This window comes from Homarus americanus, unplaced genomic scaffold (assembly GCF_018991925.1).
Source record: "Homarus americanus isolate GMGI-L3 unplaced genomic scaffold, GMGI_Hamer_2.0 scaffold18418, whole genome shotgun sequence".
Lineage (NCBI taxonomy): Eukaryota > Metazoa > Arthropoda > Malacostraca > Decapoda > Nephropidae > Homarus > Homarus americanus.
The window spans coordinates 38,934-58,484 of record NW_024730867.1 but is presented as its reverse complement, the minus strand read 5'-3'; the positions used below and the strand labels follow the sequence as shown (position 1 = coordinate 58,484).

The following is a 19,551-nucleotide window of genomic DNA, read 5'->3' as shown; positions in this document are numbered from 1 at the left end:
AAGAAAAGTAACAGAGACGTGACCGATCGCCTAAGCGGCTAACGAGTCAATCAGTGGTGAAGAGGATAAAAGTAAGTAAAAGTATGGAGAGAGAAGACCTTACTTGATTATTTAGAGAAGGTCGGGTATATATGTGTGGTGAAGTGACCTGTAATAGTTTATTTGGGGAAGTTCAACTTTTGGTATTGTGACGGAATGCAGTATATTTATATTAAGAAATAAAGTCTTGGTTGGTGTTTCACCCTTCCTTCCACTCTCGATTTGATTAATGAAAAACACGAACTCATAGTGCCTGGCTTGCTCCGCCAGCTACCTAACAAAAACAAAACACTACACCTACTGTCCATGTGGTCTAGTGGCAGCAACCTTTAGCTAAGACGTAAGTTATGTATCCCTAGAATTAAGTGACCACATCGAAGGGCAGTATACCCCAATTACAAAAATATGAAGTTGCAATATATATATATATATATATATATATATATATATATATATATATATATATATATATATATATATATATATATATATAATATATATATATATATATATATATATATATATATATATATATATATATATATATATATATATATATATATATACACATTTGATTTATGTACAAAAAAATCGAAGTTACCTTTTTCTCAGTACAATATTAGATGGTGAGGTGGTGACACAGACATTTCAGGACTTCCTTTACTGGACATGACCATTTTATAAAGATAACAAAACTAAAACAATATACAATACTGTACTGTATTGAGTGATTAAATAAGCTACAAATAATAAATATGCGGTGATTTACCAGGTAGTTATCATTGCTCACAGGAACACGAGGTGATGCAGTGGCAAGATGACTCAAGATACTTCCACTGTGGGAATGCTGATGTGTAAAGTATCCCAGAGTTTGATCTGATATCAGTAGAAATAATAAAATGGTGCAGGGATGAGTTTAGCATTTCTTCTTTATATAAAAGCTTATCAAAAGTCAAATAGTTATCCCAAAAGACCAGACTACTGTAGTCTCCATGTGGTGTCTTCTCATGTGAGTAGCCCTTAATAAGGATTTGGTCAAACACAATTTGTACTAATCACTTTGTATTTAGTTACATATCACTCTTGGTGCTCGAGCAATAGTTTCTGGTGGTGATTCTGTGCATTTTTCTAGCAGGAAGCATCTCAAATTTTTTTTAAAAAATACTGCATATGTTGTTGAACACGGGATAAATCTTTTACTCTGATTGCTCCCACGTGCTTCCATGGTGCACACTTGCTCTGTTAGATATTGGGTTATCTATGTTAAGCCACAACTTGTACTAGTATTTAGGACTTTGAAATTTATAAGGTAAAGTAGAATCATTCCCACCAGAGTGATCCTGATAGGACCACATAAATATCCTAGTCAGAGAGAGGGCATTGACCTCTACCCCTTGCCATCTTGATACACACTGTCCACTGGGCAAGGTGTGCAGTGAGGTGACTCTGGATCCAGGTTAAGATGTCAGAGGCATGGGCGTCCACAGAAAAAAATGCAGGGGGGGGCCAATGTTATCCTGAATTCGACGTGTGAAGTGTGAAGACATCATTGACAATTTCGGAAGAGATCCCCGACGGCTCCAATTCCTGTTCCAAGAGTAGTAACCTGCTCTAACTGAATGAACTGTTGAGAAATGTTTATGTTATTTTATTCATTTTGTATTTTCCATGTAATTTTTTCCAATTTTTTATTTTCCAGGGGGGGGGGGGCAAATGCCCCCCCCCCCTTGCCTCTCCCTGCGGACGCCCATGGTCAGAGGTGTAAAAGTTTAACAAACATGGAATTGGAATGTTTGTGTTTGGTTTGTGAAAGGAAAGACGATGAATTGTAGAACTACATTGTTACTAACAAGGGGATGGGGGGATAGCTAAATTGTTGCCACTCATTGGCTTAAAAAGGGAATGATGGAATTTTGAAGGTATTGACAAGTGGAGATAATGGTTAAGCACAAGTTGATGAGGAAGTACACATTAGAGAGTTGAAAAGGAGGAAGAGAAAAAAGCAAATGAAGTAAAAGATGGAAGGATAGATTGAAAGACCTTATGGGGACAGTATTATCATGTTAAGTGTTCAGATATGTGCTTAGATCAGAATGTCTGGCTACAATGCAATTGTCAGCCTTCTGGGCAGTGGGCAAGTGTACAGTGCAGTATACAGATGGAGAATAAGTTTATCACAATATGTTAACTTTAATTTTTTTACAAGAAAGAGGATTGTACTGTATAAAGTGAAGGTATTAAATAACATTAGGTGCATATCTAGGTAATATTTACTATTAACCATATTGTATGTCCTAGAAACTCACTACATAACAGGAATTACTTTATTAAGTAATAAGGAACTATCAAACATAGTGAGGAGTACAAATGACTCACATACACAATAGTTTCAAACAAAGCTCCTTTACCAAATTCCACTTCTAGTATTAGGAAGCATACAGTATATACAGTTTAAAACTAGGCTAAAGATTTTCAAATTAATATGCAAAACATTAGTTTCAAAACTTCATTTCACTTTGGATGCCTACAACTTTGGTGCCAATGACTGATTTTTATTCACACTATAAAGATAACCATTTGGTAATACCGATGGTGTAACAGTAAAGCAATAACAGACACACTCAGCTGGCTGAAGGATTTTTTTCAAGTTTCCAAATCTTATCAATAATGTTCTAAAATATTAATAAGGTTTTCACAAAGGTATTTTAAAGGGATTACCCAAATGTACACTTGGTAAAAAAACAACCGTTACAATTCCTGTGCGAAACAAACTCACACTACAAACGAAGTGTTTCAAAAAGGCACCCGAGGCATTCCTCGCATTGGTAGCCCTGCGCGTGTATGGGTTCGGCCACATGAGCTCGAAACAAGTGATCGGCACTCTGAAACGAGTCAGAGTTATGCTGCCACACTAACACAACTTGAAACTTGATCGGAACTATGCCTCATTTCTCCAGGTCGAATACACATTGTGAGCGGTGTTGTAGCAGCCTAATATTATGATTTATGTAATTAGTGCTACCAACATTTCCTGATATCTTACATAAAGAATGTGTATGTTACATGAACTGTGGAGCTATTCAGATGTTTCGGAACAGTATGGTATACTTTCCAATACGGATAAAGAATGACATAATGTGGCATTAGCCCAAAGTGAAGTAGCAATACAAAACTTCAGATTCAAAATTCAGTTGCAAAATAATCTTATACCTTTACTATATCCACTAATTCTGCCAAACATATAATGCATTCCTATATGGCAACTCATCCACTTCCATGGTTACTGCAGTCCATGGTGTGGAACATTTAATATAACATACAGTTTAACTTACCTAGATATACTGACATTCTTCAATCATATTGTAACAAAGTACTGTAATTCAATATTGTCAATGAAGTAGCTAATTTCGGCCTACCAAATTAAGTACAAAATGTCTTGCATTCAGGCCTACCGACCCTCACGAGACAACGGGAATGTTCAGTTAGAAAATCATCGGACCCAACCTGTACAGCAGTTTTTACCGAGTGTACATCCCAGATTTAGATAAATGGCCGGCTGGAAGGCGACAGGCCATGACAATAAATAAGCCAACTGAGCTTGTAACTTACATAGCACTTACTTCTAATGGAACAGGGATATGCCACTAATTCCTTGCCCTCACTCATAACTACACAACAAGATTAAAATATACAGTACAGTACTTACAAAGCTTACTATAGTATGGAAAAATAACATGATTGGAACAATAAAAAAAAGTCAATGTTGATCTTAAGAGTACTTTCAACACATGAACATGGCATGTGAATACTGTACTAGGCTGATGGTAGTTCATCTGTATAGTAAACCCTTCCAATACCAGACTAACTTGTGCTGGCTTTATTCATTAATGGAAGGATTCCATTTATGGGAGGGTTTTAATTTGCCCTACAAGTATACTGTACATAATACAATATTATTAATAAACCCCAAGCCACCTGCAGTCTTTGTTGTGCACTTGTAACCTATCACTCATGGTCCATTGTCCTCAAACAATTTAATTTTATTCTTCCAGGTATGGCATACAATTGATTTTTTTTTTGTACAGAAATATTTAAAAATCTTAAAAAATTACACAAAACACGTAAAAATATATGTGCACTGTACTGTACAGTAATCTGATTCTTTCCTGTATTGACACTGGAACAGATTAACAACTGGGACAGCCAGTAAGTTGATAAGAACTGAAATACCGTAGCCAAAATTTTTAATTACTCATCTTTACCTCTCTTGTTTAATAATGTCCCAATATACCTCTAAGATGACACACTTTCAATGTGTCTTCACACACGGTGTGTTGAGTAGCTCTTTTCACACTTAGGGGCAATTTCTAATGAAACAATTGTGTAAGCATGCGAACAGCTCTTGCTACTAGTGTCTCTATGTCCCTAGAAGGTTCCAGTTGAGTGCTGGTAATTATTTTTTTTTTCATTAATATTTTAGAATATGACAAACATTTATATTTTGGGGGGAATATTCAATACTTCAGTAAACACAACCATAATATATAATCTCATATGGTCTGCAGAGATTACCATACAGTACTGTATATCATTGTTACTGTATCCTCCTCTAAATTTTTATTCATTACTCTATTATAATCTTTATTTATTTTATTCTTTTGTGATATGTTGATGATTAACATGTATTACAATGCTTGTTTACACATTTATTGAAGGTTGGTCAATAGCAGACAATTGCTCCCATTTTACTGGCTTGGTGTGCCAGTACATGTGCTATATCTGGTGCTGAGAAGTCTATTATCAAGAGGGTTTACCATATACAGATTACAGAGGCCAAATAGTGGTTATCAAATACAAATGAGAGAATAAAGAGGACCAAATTTTGGAAAGAGTCTGTAGCATTATACTGTACTGTATACTGTATTCACTGTGTGGAACAGCATAGTACTGTACAGTATTTATGACTCCCACAGTGATAGTTTATCTATGTTAGTTTATTAGGTAGTTCATTGCATTCAAAGTCCAGATTCTAAATTAAAAGACAAGTGACAAACAGAATGATGTTGAACACTGCAAGCCACTGTTAAAAACTAGTTCATCAATCTGGGCCTAAGAATAAGCAATGGATACCAATCACATTAGCTAGAAAATGATTCATCCATCTACCTATTTCACTCCATACCCACTACAAGGGTCAGAACAACTAAACAATTACAGGTACAGTATATCAGAAATTCTACTTAAGTATTAGTTTTCTAAGTATAAAGGAGATACAGTAAAATGTTATTAGTTCACACTTCATGGATCCACAATTTGCAAAAGCTTGCAGTGATCTCTTTTGTGACTCAACCTCTATTAACTCTGAAAAACTATGTTGACAGTTAACAGAGTTCTGGTGATACTAAATACATGTATGTACTATACAGTATTAAAAAAAAGTAAAATGGAACAGAAAAAAATATACTATGATGGTGATTGGAACCACCAGGTCATATGCAAACCTCTCTATAGGTGTTCATGTTTCATAATATTAAGTGCAAGTATAGTACTGTACGGTGTTGTACTGTACTCAGTGCAGTAACATCCACAACTCTGGCTGGTGGTTCTGATAAGGAAGGTAACTCAACTTTCAATAAAAACTAGAATTCATTGAAAAAAAAGAACAAGTATGGTCTGTCACCTCAATAACCTCCACCTAACTAAGGTGTCTCATCAGCACAACTTCCCCTCATATGTTTTACAGTAGTGTACACCCCTCACTTCTCAGTGATAAATATTGTGCAAATCTTAATGCTGTAATGTACAAATATATTGTGCATATTGCACATGTTATTGGTCTGTGGGATGTTTTGTACATACAGTATCTCCTATCAGTTGTTTATCTGTAGTGTAGACTAGGTGTCTGTCTGCATTTTAATGTTCACGGATGCTTTATAAAACTGGGTAATTTGCATACCTTTTGGTGCCTAAGTGTGCGAACTAGTGAAGTCATACTGTAGTGGGTACAGTACGAGGAAGGAAGTCCCATACCAGAAATAATCCTTAACTTTGTAGTACAATTGATTAATTTCAATACTTCAATTTACTCAATAAAAGACATTACAGTCATGTCTTATTATTGTGTAATATCACTGAGTATCGTGCAAAAGTAAAATAAAAAGCTCACTCACAAGTCCACCCCTTTTTCCTGTCACTCATTATGTATTAATAACTCCATTTCTCTTGGAACCATTCCTCGAATCTTTACCAAAAGAGTATGTAGCTACTTCAACAATATCTTTAAAACAACAAAGTCCATCATTATTTATTTAATACCGTATGCATTTGTTTCCCGCCTACTTGAAGGTTTATAATGAAACTTCTTCATACAAACTATAAGTCAAAACAATAAATATGATTCAGTGCCAAAATATTGTATGGAGTTAAGAACATAAGAACATAAGAAAATAAGGAGTCTGCAATAGGCTGGTTGGCCTGTGCATGGCAGCTCCTGTCGAGAGTTACTACCACTCTCTATCATCCATGAATCTATCTAGCCTCCTTTTGAAACTTTCCAGAGTTCCCGCACTTACTACAAAGTTGCTGAGCTTGTTCCACTCGTCCACCACCTTATTTGTGAACCAGTTTCTTCCTATCTCCCTCCTAAACCTAAACTTATCCAACTTGAATCCGTTACTCAAAGTCCTATCCTGCTCGGATATTATAAGAACTTTATCTATATATCCCCTTTATTGATTCCTTTCACCCACTTAAATACTTCTATCATATCTCCCCGCACTCTTCGTCTTTCTAGGGAATGCAAGTTAAGTTTCTTTAACCTATCCTGATATGGAAGGTTTCTAAATCCCGGAATCATTTTTGTCATTCTTCGCTGCACCGACTCTAGTGAATTTATATCCATTCTATAATAGGGGCACCAGAACTGAACCGCATAATCGAGGTGCAGCCTGACTAGCGCAAGATATAGTTGCAATAAGACCTCCGCACTCTTGTTACTTACACTTCTAGATATAAAACCCAATACTCTGTTTGCCTTATTTCGAACATTAACGCACTGTTTTCTAGGCCGTAGGTCCGGGCTTACAAGTACCCCTAGGTCTCTTTCACAAGTCGACTTCTCTAGGTTGATGTTGTTAAGGCTGTATACATTATAAGTATTTGTTCTTCCAATATTAAGTACGCTGCACTTGCTGGTGTTGAATTTCATTTGCCATTTTTCAGACCACCCCTGCAGTTTATTTAGATCCTCCTGTAATGCATTTGCATCCTGCCCTGAATTAATTTGCCGCCCTATTTTGGTGTCATCCACAAACTTGCTTATGTCACTGCTGATCCCAGTATCTAGATCGTTTATGTAGATTATGAACAAGAGTGGGCCTAGTACTGACCCCTGGGGAACCCCACTGGTTACACGGCCCCACTCAGATTTAACACCATCTACGCTGACCCTCTGCGTTCTATCGGTGAGCCATGATTTTATCCAATTTAAAACTTCCTCGATACCATGAGCCTTAATTTTTCTCAGAAGCCTCTGATGCGGTACTCTGTCAAATGCTTTGCTAAAGTCTAAGTAAATAACATCGTAATTTTCGTCATTATCTACTACCTCGAAGACTTTCCTAAAAAACGCTAGCAGATTTGTTAGACAAGATTTTCCCTTTGTAAACCCATGTTGAGAGTCGTAGATTAATTTGCTTTTCTCTAGATGCGATCGGATGCTATCTGCTATAATTGATTCAAGAAATTTCCCCACTACTGACATCAAACTGATCGGCCGGTAATTTGACGCTGATGCTCTGTCTCCCTTTTTGAATATGGGTACTACATTTGCCTGTTTCCACAAGTCTGGCACAACTCCAGTGTTTAATGATTTTGTAAATAAGTTTACGAGGGGTCCGCTAATCTGTTCCCTACACTCTTCAATAACCGGGAAGTTTAATTTAAGATATGAACATGAATATAATGGAAAATCTTTAATGATACTGTAGATAGAATATGAAACTTTTAAATGTGAGTTGGCACAAAGGCAGGGAGGTATCTTTAGTCTTTCCTAATGATTGGTGAGTGAATGGTAATGAAAAGGAATGATACAAGAAAGCAGAATAGTTGGGCAAATACTGTATAAGAACTGGAGAGATTTTTGTGATTGATCATAGGGCAGGAACATTGGGAAAAGTGAGAAATTACAAGTTTGTGGGAATAAGCGATAGAAAAAATAAGAGTGATTGAAAAGGTACAGAGAGGAGTTCTGAGGAATGAATGACATTGAAAAAACATAACTGAGATTAAACAAAATAATAACATGTAATAAAAAAAGGGTAGCCATTTAGATGAGAGGGTCAGTGGCAGATTTAGGAGTTCTCCACTGGAGGGAATAACAACCTGGTCTACATTTTCAATCATAAAAAAAAAAAAAAATCAGTATTATCAGTTATTATAAAACTTCTTCACTTCCTTGAATTAGGAAATGAGAATATTGATATGAATTTGGATCACCTTTTCAAATATCCTAATTGCAAATGGAAGATAAATCAGCAGAAGTTTGTAGATGGTGCTGTCATGATGGATAACTCAGAAGATAAGTTACAAGTGTTAGCGAATGAGTTTTGAAGAATGTATAGGAGACATACAGAAGTAAATGTGAACAAAAGTTAAGTGATGAAAAAAGAGAAAAGAGAATGGATAGCAAGGAAAAAGTGAAGATTTCATATAACTGGGAGTGGATAAGTCACCTCAGGGGACAATAGTTGATAAATTAAATCACAAAGTCATTGAGGGAAAGAAAGTAATATGAACATTAAGAAAGGTATGGAGAGTTACTGTATTATGTTTCAATGGATGCAAAGTTTAGGATGTAGAGAGGTACTGTTGAGCTGACATTAAGAGCGAAACAATGACTGTGGATACAAGATGAAATAAATTAGAGGAGAACAAATTAATGTGCTTCAGAACAATGTGTGAGGGGGATCAGAATGTGGATTATAAGAAATACAGAAAATAGAAGACGTGGCGATGAAAGAAGTATTGTAAGGAATTAAACAGGATTTGCAAAGGTGGTATGGAACTCTTGAGAAAATATGAAGTAAAAGATTGATGAAAAGAGTACTGTACATACTGTATACAGTACTGTACAGTACATCTCAAGGGGTGGGTGGTATGCAGGAGAGAAGACTATGGGCATGGAAGGATAGGGTGAAGGAAGTAATGGAAGGAAAGGGAATTGATATCCAGGAGGCAGCAGAGCATAAGAATGATACGAAAGAATGGGATTTGGATGGTTCATGGGGATGTGACAACAATTACATTAAGTGGATGAAGGTGTCTGTTTTGGCTCTTGATTCTGGTCATCCTTCAGCTTAGCATAAAAAGACTTATAGGAATGACTAAACACTCAAGTCTTCCACCAGATTGGTGTTCGTTTTTTCCTACAAGTCATCCTCATCATTGTTTTACAGTCTTTTTCCACACTTACGTAGGTTACAGATAACTTCACATTCCCAAAGAAACATTCTACATAAAGTTGTTTAACAACTTATTCTTATCTGATCATTTATGCTGTCATTTAACCAGTACAGTACCATCCTTGTCTTAACTAGTCTCAGTGTGTGAATTACTTGTTTTTCATAAAACTGAAATCACATCATTCACTAATAACCAGCAACCATTTGTAACTCTCAAATAGACTTTGCTTCAATGCACGAATGACCTCTGTATAACCAAGGCTCTGCACAAGTTAGCCTTCACAGATAAAAGTACCATAGTATATACAGGTATATATCTTAGCAGTACTTGAGGAAAGTTTCTATGTTGACTGGTATCAAGCATGATTTAACACTGAGTACTATGGCTGACTTTAAGGATTTTATTCAGCTGAGGTATGTCTTTGGTTGAGTCCAGTATAAATAAAAAATAAAGCATAACTGAAAAAGTAAGTTTAATAAAATTCTGGACACAATTGTTTTAGGTTATTGGTACCCCCAAAATGAAGTACCCTGTAATCACTTTAAAAATTCTACAATGATTTAATTTTTCAATTAATTATATAGGGAATCATGGTACACTGTACATCAATATCAAGATACTTGCCTTCTACTGGAAACTTCTGATCTTCAGTGCTTTGATAACAATTGAACAAGTGTTCATACCAAGAAAGTATGACACCTTCAAAAGCTGATATATTTAACAATATACTGTAGTTACTTTTTTTATTTTCAACTTCAGAATCTCAAATTCCCATTTAGCAATAATCATTAACATATCAGAATGTTAATGCAAAATTAAATGTACTCTGTACATGTATATGAAAATATCCGTCTCCTAACTATTTTTCAGAATAGTATTATTATTTACAGTAATTCCACTTTGATCATGTAAAGTGTTTATGTTAGTCAAACAGTTTCAATCAATTAAACACCATAAACACATCACATAGCAGTGTCAGGGATAACTGGCATTAAACTTAATTGGTCTTCATAAAACTGTCAATACAGCCCTTTAGACTTGGCAGGTGTTTTAATAATTATGTTTCAAATATTGTACATGCCATTTGAGAAAATAATTCAACTGGGTATAATCAATAACTGTGCTCGTTAACAGTTCACCACTCCATTTTTCATAAGCAGCATGAGAGGTAAGATGAGCACTCATTCATGCTCTGTGAACCACTGATCTTCATATACCCGTAAGAATGGCACCGTGGCCAGCATCACTCTACTTGGGGCATGTCTCCCTCCTGTCCTGCCTATTTTTAGTAATCTACTTGTCTCTATCAACAGCCAGACTGGCCACTACACTGTGCTGCAGACTTTACAATACGACCGGTGATATCTCGAGACTGCTGAGGAATCTGACTGTGAATCTCATCGTCCTCATCACTGTCTGAGTCTATATTATTGTCTGAGTCACTAGAGTCTGTGTAGACTCCTAATCCTGGCAAAACAGCAATACACTGGAAACCAGATTTTCCACTAGCTGGATGAACTGTTGTGGGGTTTTCTTTGGCAGGTGAGTCTGCAAAAAAAAAAGTGTCATATAAGCTTTGTAGCTTTTATAAAACATGTACAGTAATTGTAAAAGTACAAATAAAACATTATATGTGAAAAATGGTATGTAATAGGGAAAGTCAATAAAGAACTTAGAAACAGCTAGACTGCAGTGAGTAAGTCTACATAACCAAGCACTCTGTCCTAACCTCAAACACATAAAAATCATTTATGAAATTACCATCATTTCCTCCAATTTGAAATTAGGAACTCAAATATGGTCTGAAAAATGTACAAGCCAGATGGAACAAAAGCACTTTTATATAAATTACACTGATAGAACACATCATCATCACCACCATCATTCAAAGGTTATTTTCTGCAATTATACACATTAGTCATTAATCTGTGTATATAAATATATACAGTGGTCCCTCAATTAACGAACATAATTGATTCCACAGAGTCGATTGTTAACTGAAAATTCCATTAACTGAATCTATTATTTCAATGGGATATTGGGTAATTGGTTCCAACTCACAGAAAAAGTATACATACAAAGTACTGTATACCGGTAATAGATTTAACAAAACATTAAATATAAACTAAATACAGTAAATGTACAATAATAAATAAAAAAACAATAGAATACTGTATTTTAACTTACTTTGAGGTGTGTAAGTCATATTCCCGGCAGCTTTGTTTACATATCAAACAGATGAATGTAGAGGCAGTCTATGATGACTTGCCATATTCTTTACAGAGTGCATTGGTTCTAATGTCTTCATGTTTCATAATAATTTCTGCACTGTATATTATCAATATGTTAACTAAATTTCAGAATGACCAATAATTTTAATGTAAAAATGCAAAAATATTCAAGAGACCAACAAACTCGATGTTCACTCCACTGTAAACAAGTTAAACTGAGAAGCATTGGTCGGTGATTCGATCAGCTGAAGGGCACACAAAAACTGTTCCCTGCACTGTATATATTATCAATATGTTAACTAAATTTCAGAATGACCAATAATTTTAATATAAAAAATGCAAAAATATTCAAGAGCACAACTTTCTTGATATTTACTCCACTGGAAACGAATGTAAACAAAGAACCAATTACTGTGCTATTGGCGGACTAGCCGATCAGCTGATGTGCACAACAAAGTGTGTTTCTCTTAAGGCTGTTGTTAATCAAAATTTTGTTCGTTAATGGAACTGAAAATCCTTATGGGAGCTAATTCGTTAACCAAAATTTCGTTAATTGAACCGTTCGTTAATCGAGGGACCACTGTGTGTGTGTGTGTGTGTGTGTGTGTGTGTGTGTGTGTGTGTGTATGTGTGTGTGTGTGTGTGTGTGTGTGTGTGTGTGTGTGTGTGTGTATATATATATATATATATATATATATATATATATATATATATATATATATATATATATATATATATATATATATATATATATATATATATATATATATATATATATATATATATCACTATTCGCAATTGATATTTTAACACCCATATTCAATATTCTCAAAGCAAGCCCCGCTTATTCACAAAGCGAACTAGAAAAAATAATACAGTATCTGTGGAAATAGCATGCTACTATAAAATAAGAAAATGAAGAGCATGGGTGTGTATGTGTGTGTGGACTTGGCAGGTTGCCTAGTTAGACAGTCCCAGAAACACATACCCCTGCCAAGCCAAGCTGTTACGTATTGTTATTTTTCAACTTGTAATTTTGGGTAGATATACAGTACATAATTTTCTTCATTTTTTTCTCTGTAACATGCAAACAATCTTTCATACAGAATGTGAAAAAATGTATATATATATATATTACCATAAGATAAAAAACATAAAAAGGAATACACATTTCTTTGTGCCAGCTGTGAACTACGTTATGGTAATCTGGGGTAGATATACGTAATTTTCATTCTTTTTTACTCTGTTAATAGCATATTATCATTCATACACAATGTGCATAAAAAAATAAAAAATAAATATTTTCATAAGGTTAAAAACAGAAAAAAAATAAACATTTCTTATGTCTGCAGGAGTTGGTGTGTGGATCATGGAAGGGGAAGAGAGAAGCATGAGGGAGTTGCAACAACAAGGATTTCAGCCTGCCACCTTTCAAGCCAAGCTGTGAGCTGCATTATTATTATTTTTCAACTAGTTATTTTGGGTAGATATACATATTTTTTTTTTACCGTTACATGCATACAATCATTCATATAGAAGGTGAAAAAATTATCATAAGGCCAAAAAACATAGAGGGAATAACCATTTCTAACGTGCACAAGACTTAGCGCGCGGATCGATAGTGGGAGGAGGATGAGGGAGCGGTGTTGAGGATCTCAGCCACTCCAGTCTCCCATGTCTGGCATGTAGTGAAACTTTGGCCAACTGGCAAAGTGGTATTTTTCTTTTATTTTATTATAAATAAAATTTTTATTTATTCCTCACATTTACTGGTGTTACAGCATACATGCAACTCTGGTCCCTAATAGCCCTGGATAATGAGGAGCATATTTAAAAAAATATGTGGTGAAAGTTGCCGGTTGGGAGCGCAACCCCCCTAATTACCGTACATTGATTCTTAGGGGGAAAATTGCCCCGATATTCGCTTTGACTTTTAGGAACATATCCTTTGCGATAACCGGGGGATTCCTGTACTGGATATAAATACTGTAATCAAATTAGATAAAAGTTTGGCAATTGTTCCGATCAACTTATTAAACAGGTGCTTTGTCATAAATGTAAGACTGATAGCAAAATACCATTTTTTGACTGAACGTGGACAAAGGGATCCTTGTAATTTACTATCAAAGTCCACAGGTTGAATATCCACACACCAACCAGCATGCCTGAGAAATGATCCCTTGACTAGTTTTTACATTGGACACAATCTAGGGACATATTTCAGCAGTTTTTCAGGCCAATCCTAAATTTTCTTTCTCTACTGTGCTCAAAAAGTACATACATACTGTACTGTACTTGTCTTCATTTACTGTAGTTTGCCTATGTACTGTATGAAGAAAATTCAATATAAACATACCAGGTTTTGCCTTTTTGGAGTCACTAGCTTCTTCTGTGTTCTTATCATCATCACTATTTTTTCTCTTAATTGCTCCAGCTAAGAGAGAGAGGTGCGACGATTTTTTGGCTCCTCCAGTATTTTTCCTCATTTCTGAAGCTTTCAATTCAGCTCTCATTTCTTCCTCAGCAATATTTTTTTGCATAGCAGATACTTTTTTCCTGCAAGAGTATGTGAAAAATTTATATCTTCATTAATATATAGCTATTAAATATTCCTACCCATCAATGTTTCATAAATAACATTTCTAGTGGTAAAGTAAAAAAAACATTCCCTCCATTTCTAATTACAGTACAATTATTATCTAATACCAACACATTTAATAAAGAACATAATAATCTATAAAACTTGTAACACCTGAACATTGTGAGTACTTATCAGGTTAATATTTTCATCAAATGACTAGATGTTGTGTGTGTGTTAACTAAAACCACTTCTGAATTAAAAGTTTTTTGTTACCAATTTTCCATTAGGATAAATATTATATATACTGTCCAGTATTCTAAATATAGATGCAGGTACACCTATAAATGAAATCTGATTTATTTCAACTGTAGTATAAACAGTCATTAGTCCAGTACAGTACACAGATTGTTCCTCAATAGTATCCTGTCATGCCTTTCATCATACAGTTACTACTACACAGTACTGTACTGTATACTGTACTATATTCTGGGGAATTTTAAACTTTGTTCCCCCCCCCCCCCATAATGTTTACAAGGAAGACTTATTAATCCATCTGGATATATTGATCACTCCCCACACACACACACCACTGGCCTCAATTGTGGAAGAATTAATGCAACCTTTAGGAGCCAAGAGATCTTATTAGACTGAGTCTGACAAAACAGCATCCGTCATATAGACTCCACACACTTCATTAAGAGTGAACAAAGAAAAATATGAAAAACAGAATGCTTCAATCACTAAGCTTCTAAAAACTACTGAAATTTTTTCATAAAAAGTTAAAAATTTACTTACTTAGAAATACATACAATGATACAATACAATCACCGCTTTTCTGAAAATTTTTATATAATTCCTTCCAACCTGTATTCAACCATAGCAGAGTTCTCCTCTGTGCGGACTCTTTTCTCCTCCTGTAACTTGCTGCGGTCAACCAGCTCTAAGAAATCCACCTCATCATCCTCCAGTCCTCGCACCATATTCTTGAACCTGCAAAACCACTGTTCAGTAAGGAGTCTGCTAATACTCTTAACTAGAGCCTTCAGTGAAAGAGTTGATGCCCCAAACCAAAATTGACACAGTTTATTGTCTGTGTATAAAGAACTTATATAAAAGACTCGGTTGTAATGCTCCATGAGGAATAATTTGTTTATGCTTGGACAAACAAATAGCCTCCCAAATATATTCCTTCAAACTCTAGCAATCAGAGGGATAAAAATATATGTATGAAAAAGTCGCCCATAAAAATACTGCCTGAACAGCCATGAGAAAAGGTACACTCGCTACAGAAAATATCTGCAAAGAGGGATCCGATGAATTTCAAAATGAACACTGTGACTCCTGTTGTCTTGGTAGGGTTGTCAAAATCCTTCGTCCGTTGTGTCATAATGTCTAGCAAAAATTTTGCAGATACTTTTTGTTGCAAGTGTAGATGAAATTCTGAGACATAACATATGGGAAATAATTCTCACCACGAGGCAAACAGAGCATGAAACTACAGTATATCTGTTATTACGCATTAAAAAACTCTTAATGTTGGGCTCTCCAAAGATGCTTAATGATGTGTATCTAACATAAGAGTCCTATACAAATAGATACAGTACAGTACTGTGATCCTTGTGTCTAAGAGAAAAACATCACACTATTGTGTGTACAGTACAAGTTGTTGTGATCAGTGTCATGTTATTATCAGATTTTATTAGCTATCATGTGTTTGAACCAGTGATATTTTTTTACAATAGTACATTAAAGTCGGAATGGTGCACATTTCTAATGTTTGTGACAATTCATGTCTCAATGATTATTAATCGTACAACAAAGTTTACACCAAAAAAATTATCCTTGCAAAACCTACTTGTGGGCTTCATCATATTCATCTTGTTTCTTCTGCCGCTGCTCCTGAAGACGGTCATACAAGGAGCGAGGGTCTTGAGGGGGTTCTTCTGGGGCCTCTTCGGGATCTTCATCTCCCCGGTTCTTGTCCCAGTCCTCTTGCCGGACACGGCGACGCTCTGCTACTTCCTTCTCACTAATGAAGCCACTACTCATCTTCCCACCTAACAATTTAACATTCTTAAATACTGTAATTGGAACCTTTTAAGTATTTACTGTACATGAAAATCAAAGAAATGAAGTATGAAATCCCATATCATGTCCAACAGTGAAGGCATTAGCTACACAAAACAACTACAGTACTGAAGGGCAACTGGCTATAAAATGTTCTATTATCCTTTAGTTACGGTAGATTAGTTTGGTTCATGTGGGTTCGAGGTCTTACCGACTCAGACATCCACAGTATTCTTATATCTATTGAAGTGAGAAAGAAAAAAAAAGAAAGGACCTACTTTCAGAGTGACCTGATTCACTATCATAAGTGAGTTTAGTGAAGATGAAACTAGTGAAATAATGAAACCAGCAATGAATTAATTTTTACATTTGAGTTCCCAAATTACTGGCATTTTGAAAGCATCTTAGTCCCAACATTATGTATTTCTGATACTAAAGCATATTGCATATACTGTACCACAACCAAATGGATAAATAATTATTTAAAGAATATTATTGGCCAAAGGGAGGCTATAGGTTGGAGAATAAATCGTGAAGTTTACCTCCCAGATCATTTTAAGGTATTGGCCAGTAGGGTTAAGACCGAGGAAAGAAAAGCAGAGGAATCATGAACTGAAGGTAGCAAGGGAGGTGAAGTTAATCCTCAAGGGATTCTTTCAAATTAAAACATGAGACAAGATTGGGCCAATACCGGCGAGCTAACTGATAATGATGGAGAAATGAGCAATAATCTGAACAGGAATTTTTCAACAGTTTTCACCACTAAAAATTTAAACATGATACCCAGATACCAACTCTATACAGAGATAATGAAGAAAATAGATTAAGCAAAATAGTAGTGACTAGTAACGATGTTAGTGAGCAAATAGACAAGCTAAAGCCTAATAAGTTACTAGGTCCCGATGAGATATTTGCCAGAGTATTAAAGGAATGTAAGGAAATGCTTAGTATGCCCTCAGCAAATTTGTTTAGCATGTCATTAAAAATGGGTGTAGTGCCAGAAACCTGGAGGATAGCGAATGTGAAACTGATTTTCAAGATGGGAGATAGATCACTATCCTCTAACTACTGTCCAATCAGTTAAACATCATTTGTAGGCCAATTGGTGGAAGCAATAATTTCAAACCCTATTCGAAATCACCTGGAGGCACAAGTTACGAATGTGAATCATGGGTCATTGATCAAGTTATACGAACATAAACTCATAAAATTCGTCCTTCATACCGATTAAACCCTCGGTATTCACTCATTCACACTCTTCGTATTTCAGTGAACCAAAAGGAGACATAAAACATATCTCAAACACATTCCTGGGTAATTATAGAGGACTAACCCGCGAGCTAAATTGATTGAAAACAATTATAAAAACGCCGGATTTTCATTGTTATATTATAGTGGAGACTGTTGTAGTTTGTGGAAATATGTTAAAAATGGATATTTTTAAAATAAATGCTACTTAACATTTGTGGCTATGAAGAACAGACCTAACCAACCAAACAAAACAAACCTACCTAACCTTACCTAACTTCCCAGGTATATTAAACAGAAAGATCTTACTATGATATGCTGAAATTTGAGGCATTTTCTGGACGTGAGATGATATGGCCGCATCGGCGCTATGCAGCCCTGGCGGGTTAGTCCTATATATTAACCCATTCCTGAACCTCGAGTCAGCTACTTGTTTGAAGTGTGCAAGGTGGGCCGAGTTAGTAATGTGTGGGCCGAGTTGGTTATTTAAGATGGGCCGAGTTGGAGGTACACTTTGGCAAATGACTCCGTAAAAACTTTAAAAATAGTAATTTCCTGTCTCGTGTTGATCATAGGCCTCTTTTAACTTTCAGACTATTTGTCGTATACATACAATAATATCAGTACCTGTTATATAAAGTATAAACTGGGCGACATGAGGTGATGAAGCGGCTCACCAGCCGTAATGTTATACATTATAGGTGTGATTAACAGCGTTTCAGTCACTTATATGTTAAGACACGATATCTGCCAATGCACTGTGATGCTCCCGTCCAGTGTGATAATTATTCTAAAATTAGAACAAGTTAGTGGAGTTGTGTAAGATAAATACCAGCCTGTGATCACCTTCTGCTGACTGTTTACTTTGGTTGTTTCTGAGAGCGCCGATCACCTGCCGCCGCTGCAACACTTCTGCCGAAATGCTACAACACATATTATATGGCGTGGAATTATGCCAAATTGGTCAATTTTAATTGAATCATCGTATAAAATAATGTTAATAAAATAATTATGATATAAGAATCGTTATATGTACACGGAACGAACCTAAAATACACCATTGAATGAAGATCACTCCATGATTTCAAATCCCAGCTTATTTCACTTGATAAAGTAACCTAGATACTAGGTTAGGTTATATTTTTACCTTTATCCTCTTCGCCACTGATCGGCTCGTTAGCATTAGGGTGTCTTATCATCAGGTGAAATATGCCAAGGGGGTCTAATCATCAGGTGATCTGAATGATGAATATCTCAGAATCAAGTTAAATAAACTGACAATACAGTACTGCAATGATGTATTAGTAAATCTGTACATTTGAAAATACGAATAAAAATCCTTGGAGTGATAGACACAGTTTTATGGATATAAAATCATATTACAGAATTCTACAGGGATGATGCAATAAATTGTCGAAAAATCTTTTAAAGACAAAACTCTATAAATGTATCAAGATTTGGTGAGAAAATTCGCCAAAGGAAAATATTACACGTACATTATAAACATAAGAACATAAGAGCATAAGAAAGTGGGATACTGCAGGAGGCCGACTGGCCCATACAGGGCAGATCCCTTTCACACCCATCCCAGCACTTCCATGTGCCTATCCAACTTCGTCTTGAAGCTCCCTAGCGTCCCCGATCCTACTATAGCACTCGGTAGCCTATTCCACATATCCACAACTCTATTACCAAACCAGTGCTTGCCTATATCCTCTGAATCGGAATTTATCTAATTTAAAGCCATTTGTTCTAGTTATTTCGTTATTACTGAGCTTCAGAACATCTTCCATTTTACCCTTGTTAATCCCACTTACCCACTTGTACACCTCTATCATATCTCCCCTAACTCTACGCCTCTCTAATGAATGTAAGCCTAAGCTTTTCAGTCTTTCTTCATATGGAAGGTTTCTAATATTATGG

At 35.6% G+C, this 19,551-nt stretch overlaps 1 protein-coding gene across 3 annotated transcripts; it reads right to left on the bottom strand.

Moving 5' to 3' along the window:
- Positions 1 to 9,956: 9,956 nt before the first annotated feature.
- LOC121867382 (PSME3-interacting protein-like) lies at positions 9,957 to 18,524 on the bottom strand. Of its 3 annotated transcripts, none has more exons than XM_042367297.1 (5): positions 18,475 to 18,524; positions 16,169 to 16,370; positions 15,178 to 15,303; positions 14,089 to 14,288; positions 9,957 to 11,049 (listed from the first exon to the last, which is right to left on the bottom strand). In XM_042367297.1, the coding sequence occupies exons 2-5, from the start codon at positions 16,360 to 16,362 to the stop codon at positions 10,808 to 10,810; spliced, it is 762 nt and encodes a 253-aa protein (XP_042223231.1). In that variant the 5' UTR covers positions 16,363 to 16,370; positions 18,475 to 18,524; the 3' UTR covers positions 9,957 to 10,807. The 3 variants fall into 3 exon arrangements, with proteins under 3 accessions (XP_042223231.1, XP_042223229.1, XP_042223230.1); XM_042367295.1 differs by having other exon boundaries at positions 18,461 to 18,522; XM_042367296.1 differs by having other exon boundaries at positions 18,256 to 18,485.
- Between the last annotated feature and the right edge of the window lie 1,027 nt (positions 18,525 to 19,551).

Excerpts from the sequence above, each read along its gene's own strand:
- LOC121867382 (XM_042367297.1), bottom strand. The coding sequence starts at position 16,362 with ATGAGTAGTGGCTTCATTAGTGAGAAGGAAGTAGCAGAGCGTCGCCGT. Across the intron at positions 14,289-15,177 it reads TCTGCTATGGTTGAATACAG|GAAAAAAGTATCTGCTATGC; the intron begins GTTGGAAGGAAT and ends ATACTCTTGCAG. Across the intron at positions 11,050-14,088 it reads CTCCAAAAAGGCAAAACCTG|ACTCACCTGCCAAAGAAAAC; the intron begins GTATGTTTATAT and ends TTTTTTTTGCAG.